Genomic DNA, 5,842 nt, shown 5'->3' with positions numbered 1-5,842 from the left:
TAAAAAAAAAAAAAAAAAAACGCTATAAAATGTCCCAAACTTCTAATAACATGGGCTGTCATGACGTACCAAAAACACTATAAAAAATCTATGATAGTGTTTTTCGTAAGCTATTGTATTCATTGTTTCTTGTAGTATATACTCACACAAATATTTTTATTTTTAATGTACAAACTCAGTCTTTGCAAGGGGATATAACAAAAAGAAAACAAGCTAACCCGTTATGGGGTACTAGTAAACTAAGAGAGAAAAACGGCGCAGAGAGAAAACAAGACAGAGTGCGAGAGAATGCTATTGAAATCAAATTCCTTAGTGAGAGACTAGATGTCGAGAGAGATTTGTATTTTGGCTTGAGGGTGAGAGGAAGAGAAGAGGCTAGAATTATACTAATCTCTCTCGACAAAATCGAGAAGGATAATTATACAAGATAAAAGTTAGCAAAAATGAGTTATTAGGCTTTGACTTTGGGGCCTTGGGCTTCAATTTCTTTTTTTTTTCAATATTTTCAGGTTGGGTCGAGTTTACCCAATCATTTTCTTTTGAACCCTAAATCAGATCAGGTTAAAAAAAATGAACCCAATCCAAACTCGAAATCCAACACAACCCAACTCAACCCTTATATTTCATGTTGGGTCGTATTGAGTTCTCGGGTTTCAAGGTTGGGTGTACACCCCATTGAAAACCTTTTCTTTTTGCTTCTACTAATGAGAGAAAGAGTTCGAAACTTTTTCTTCTGTTTCTATCGATTCTATGTCTATGAAGGAGTTCGAAAACTATTTATTCAAGTCTATTTCTTGGAGTGACTTTTTGCTCACTTTTCCATTTTTCAAGGGTAAATATTTATTTTATAATCAATCACTCAAGTTTTATTGACATGTGTAGAGAAGGCTTACACAATTAGCGACAAGTAAAGGCAAGTCTATATTCGTCTACTTTGTCGTAATAAGCTCACCAATGAATATGACCCATTATAACAATCCTAATCCACAATCATACGAAATCAGCCAGCAATCATACATCGGACTTTTCCTTCGTTACTTGCTTAATTGTAATGATCTTACCCATTAAAATAGTAAATAAGAACTAGTTGATTAAAATAGTCAATAAGAACTAGTTGATGGAATGTCAATATAGAAACCTAGACCTATGTTCTTTTTAATTGCCCTACGTCAACTCTTCCTTATAGAATATATTATGTTTCAGAATTCAATTGAATACCATTCATAGCCTTCAACCAGATTTTCGTAAGAAAATAATTGTCAATTTCCATCTACTTACTGGATGTTGAAGAAACTTGAAAACTTGAGCAAGTAATGATTGATGTTATGAAATGAGCAACTTCCACCTGCATATCAAAAAATGAAAGGCTTACAAAAATGTTAACCAACAAAAATTACACTAACGAAGCACTAAGTTAAAAAGTAGACTTCTTCAAGCTTTTAAAGAACTTTAAAGGTACTTTCTAGGGATGGGAGAAGAAGTTACTTTCTCTATCTATTTTTTAAATGGGAGATGCAGTTTGAAAACCTTTTTTTCTATTTCTATCCATGGTAGAAAGAGTTTGAAAACCTTTTCTTTCTGTTTCTACCCATGGGAGAAATGTTTGAAAACCTTTTCTTTCTGTTTCTCTATCTGTGTTCTCTACTCATAAGTAACGTGATCATGTCACATGGGATGCAGGAGAATCCCGAAACCATTAGATATCAATGCGATGCAATAAAACACTTCATAATCATTCATGATACAACAAAAGAAATCAATGCGATAAAGAGCTAGAGCAGTATGCATTTCCTATCTTTCAACAAGAGAGCAAGAAGATTGAAACTAGTTACCCCTTCCGCTTTCCCTACTGAACAACGAATCTTGACTCAATGTGCTGCCATTCAGTTTCTTGTCTCTGTTTCATTGGACCCTATTGTAACTCAACAACATTATCACTGATTCGAGATTCATAATCCTTCCGTATGTGTCCTAATCTTTCTCACATATAACAGTAACAAAAATCAGGGAGCTTTTTCATATGTAGTAACAGATAATTCACTTCTCAGCCACCGTCGCTACTACTTTGATCATAACACCACGACGTAGAGGTTTTTCTACATCAACTCCAACACAAACCCGCCGACGACAGCCCCAGCATTGGCCATCCTCATTCATAACCACAGGAATACCCAAAATGAGTCACTTGCTAGAAAAACATACTACAGCTAAATCATGAGTCTCAGACTAACCTAAATTTAAACCCCGTTACGGTATAGTGTATGTAATATAAAAATGCATATGGCTCTTCATAATGCACATTTCAAATAAACAAACCATGAGCTATACTACGCTGATCGCCTTCACCGATTTACTGTGATGCACTTTTGACCCATCAGAGTCCTAACTAGAACAAACTGCTGTGCAAAACCAAGAACACTATATGCAGAGAGAACAATCAATGAATCGAATTCAAAGAATGTCAAAGTGTACTTGTCATTCCTCTGTGATCACTACCCTTGAGCAAGATTCAACTAGTTCATCTTGGTCCTGACACGGTTCATCACAGCTATCATTGTCATCCGAGTCAGCTAGGCTATCGAAGAAAGCATCAAGATACCAAGGACATCTTTCGTTCCATTGCCCTTTGTTGGCACTTGCTCTCCATTTCTGGTCAGATATCATCTCAGGAGAGAGTCCCCATTCCACCATTTCTTCCTCTGTGTGATGAATGGCTAAGCTGTATTCACCGCCTTGTCCCAACTGCATCACTCGACATTCGCAGTTGTCGGGATTGTTCAGGTACTCAAATTGCTCGACTGTCCATTTGAACCATTTTGTTAGAAAGACGCGAGACGTTAGCCCATGAGATATGATTATAAGGTTGAGATCTTGGGAAGGGCAGTGGCGGAGCCTGTTCATGTCTATGTCCCTCCATAAGGACTCAAGAAAGCCTGAAAAAACCAACATATCCCTCAAAGTAGTTATTATTCATCTCATGTGCATAGAACACTTGTTGAACCAAAACAAGTCACAAAAACAAGTGGAGGTTTGGACGTTCACGACGAACATTATTTAGTTACATGATACCATTTCAATTAGAGAGATTATCAAACATGGCAGGTAACGATTCTAAAGCATCGGTCACATTATGATGGGCCACTTTAAATAATGCTTCTCTTTCGAACAGAAAGCAACTTTCGTTTGTTTTTTGTATCTACTTTTCTAGAATAATATAAAATTAAAATGAACTTTTGATGGTCAATTTGAAAGAAAAGCTTTCAACTTAAATAGTATTGAATCCCAATACTCCAATATCGAAGAAACCTTTTACATATTATATTCTCTAAAGCCATATGAAAATGTTCTCAGCCTCCATCTTCTTGTCTCCATTCATTTCTTTATTACTGACTCTCATAATCTAAAGAGATGAATCATGTAAAATATTGCAATAGGGAAACAAAACCTATAATGCCCATTGGCTACCTTTAATCTTCTCTCTTCACTATTCATTTTCAACGATTCCAGAATCTATCTTTACTAACATAATATCAAGCCAAGTCATGAAATTATCCTTCTATTATCCTTCTATGAAGAAAAAGCTTTGGAATATTATTTTGAGCACGCTCTCTAGAAGATTTACTCGTGCTAAATTACGATCCAAAAAGAAGAAAAAAAGGGGAAAAAGGGGTGGGCCAATTCTCCCTAGCGGGGGTGGACAGTTGTCACTGTTTTTTTCCGAACAGAATTCCAGGCCAGGAAAAACAGTTCGGGACTGGGCGATTAGACAACTCCTAGTGCCATCTTCGAGTAGAGTCTATTCTTTCTTTCTTGTTCTTTGGAAAAGGCATTAACTCAATTGAAACTTATCCATTTGAAAAAAGTTCAGTTATCATACTCCTGAAACTAGAAAGTGTCATCCATATCAGCAAAATATCAGTAAAACCTAAAGAGATGATGCTCCCATATATGAGATTTTGGGAAACGTTTGGCTCACAATTTTAATAACTCTATGTTTAATTATGGTTTTTGTGATGGCTAAAGATTAGCATGTAGCATAGCCCCATTTATAAAATCCGGGGATCTGTTTACGAAGATATCAATGAACTTCTATGAAATGGTTTCACGGGATTTAGCCATACCGATTCAATCACAGCCGATACGCAATGGGTAATGGGTAATGGGATTAACAAACTGTAGTTCAAGATCAACTTCTACATAAGAATTAAACCCAAATCCTTCATAATCATGCAGAGAAAACAGAGCATCTAACTAAATGAGAATGTAAATTCAAAGAGATAATAGTAGATCATATCCTATATGACTAATTCGTGAAACCAGAGATTTCAGAGACCAAGAATCAGAGCTCAATCTTCAAGTGGCAATCCATAAGAATCAAAAGCAAAGAACAATAAAGGGAAAAAATGACAAAGAACTCACTGGAAACGCGATCGTAAACATCAGCAGCGGACTCTCCTTCAGGGAAGCGGTAGAAGAATCTGCCAAATCTTTCTCTCGTCTCCTTCACAACCTTCATCCTTTCCTCCACTTGAAAATTCCCAAAATCCTGCTCTCTAATTCTACACTCCTCTCTGACGCCAATAATCCTCTTCTTCGAAAACGCGCGGCCGATCTCGCGGAGTGTGGATCGGGCGCGGTCGTAGGGCGAAACGTAGAAGTAGACTCGCCAATGAGGGTTCGTTCCGTCATTAGACAACAATCTATGGAGCTTGATACCGGCGTTTCGAGCTTGAATCAAACCCTCTTCTGTTAATGGGACTTTGTAATCGGGGGTTGTGGTGTAGGTCGCGGAGTTGAGATTGCCCTGAGATTCACCGTGGCGGATCAAGATAATGCGCTTTGGGAGGACGGTGATTGGCTTCCGATGGCTGTGATTCCGCTCAGTTTCGATCTTCGGTCGCATCGGTTTCCAAGTTGGGATCAAATTTTTGGGTTTTTTGTTCTTCGGAAACGAATCAAATTCTCGATTTGAGAGATGGGAAATGGGAATTTGGGGATTTGAAGATTTCAGAGATCATAATATAATTTTATTAATTTATAATAATCTTCTTTCCACATTTTCATTTTTTAATATTTTAGTATCAATTAGTTTTTAATTATGTCAATTATTTTTAATTTTTCTTTCTTTCATATTTATTTTAATTGTATTAAAAGAAGTTCAATATCTCCCAAAATTTAAAATTTGAATTGGGATTAACTTCAAATAAATAAATAAATAATTTAATTCTAAATTTATTCTTAATTTTAAGATATACTTATAATATAAAAATATTTTTATTTTATTTTTATTTCATTTCATTTCATTTTTTTAGTATTATTATTCTTTATTCTTCACCAACTTTTTAAAATAAATTTTAACTTTTTTATTAAGATAATTTTTAAAAAAATATAAATTGAAATTAAGTTAAATAAATATTTTATGAATTAACCTTTTATTTTTATTAAAAAAATATTAATAAATAACTTAAATAGTCTGAAATAACTAAATCCAAAAAAATTTAAGGTATATTCTTTTTCTAAATTACTCAACAATTTTGAAGGATTTCCCTTATGGTACATTTTGAGGCATCTCAGGTCTACTGGCGTAGAGATAATTCTACCAAAATGTCATACACTTATGAAATATAAAAAAGGAACTAGACATCATGAAAGTGATAAAAAAAAAAGTACTAAAGTGATACAACGCAAGGGGTTGGGTATGCGGCCATGAAAAATATGGCTTGGACAAGCATGAAAGTGACATCTTCTCCCACTTAATTGGTTGACGTTCCCATCAACTGTCTCACCTTTTCGAACTCTTCTATCTAAAGTGCAGTCGACTTCAGTTGTCAGTGCGTTCCCA

The 5,842-nt window shown here is 35.2% G+C and overlaps 1 protein-coding gene across 1 annotated transcript; it reads right to left on the bottom strand.

Annotated features, from left to right (window-relative positions):
- Positions 1–1,683: 1,683 nt before the first annotated feature.
- Positions 1,684–5,000, bottom strand: LOC111473124 (phosphoglycerate mutase-like protein AT74). The gene is made up of 2 exons (XM_023118699.1): positions 4,420–5,000; positions 1,684–2,933 (listed from the first exon to the last, which is right to left on the bottom strand). The coding sequence occupies exons 1-2, from the start codon at positions 4,901–4,903 to the stop codon at positions 2,476–2,478; spliced, it is 942 nt and encodes a 313-aa protein (XP_022974467.1). The 5' UTR covers positions 4,904–5,000; the 3' UTR covers positions 1,684–2,475.
- Between the last annotated feature and the right edge of the window lie 842 nt (positions 5,001–5,842).

Source organism: Cucurbita maxima, unplaced genomic scaffold (genome assembly GCF_002738345.1).
Source record: "Cucurbita maxima cultivar Rimu unplaced genomic scaffold, Cmax_1.0 Cma_Scf00104, whole genome shotgun sequence".
Classification (NCBI taxonomy): domain Eukaryota; kingdom Viridiplantae; phylum Streptophyta; class Magnoliopsida; order Cucurbitales; family Cucurbitaceae; genus Cucurbita; species Cucurbita maxima.
Note: the sequence above shows the minus strand (reverse complement) of the source record. Positions and strands in the feature narration are given on the sequence as shown.

Bases quoted from the DNA above. Each gene is read 5' to 3' on its own strand.
- LOC111473124 (XM_023118699.1), bottom strand. From the start codon at position 4,903: ATGCGACCGAAGATCGAAACTGAGCGGAATCACAGCCATCGGAAGCCA. The intron at 2,934-4,419 runs GTGAGTTCTTTG...TGGTTTTTTCAG, and splicing joins TGTTTACGATCGCGTTTCCA to GCTTTCTTGAGTCCTTATGG.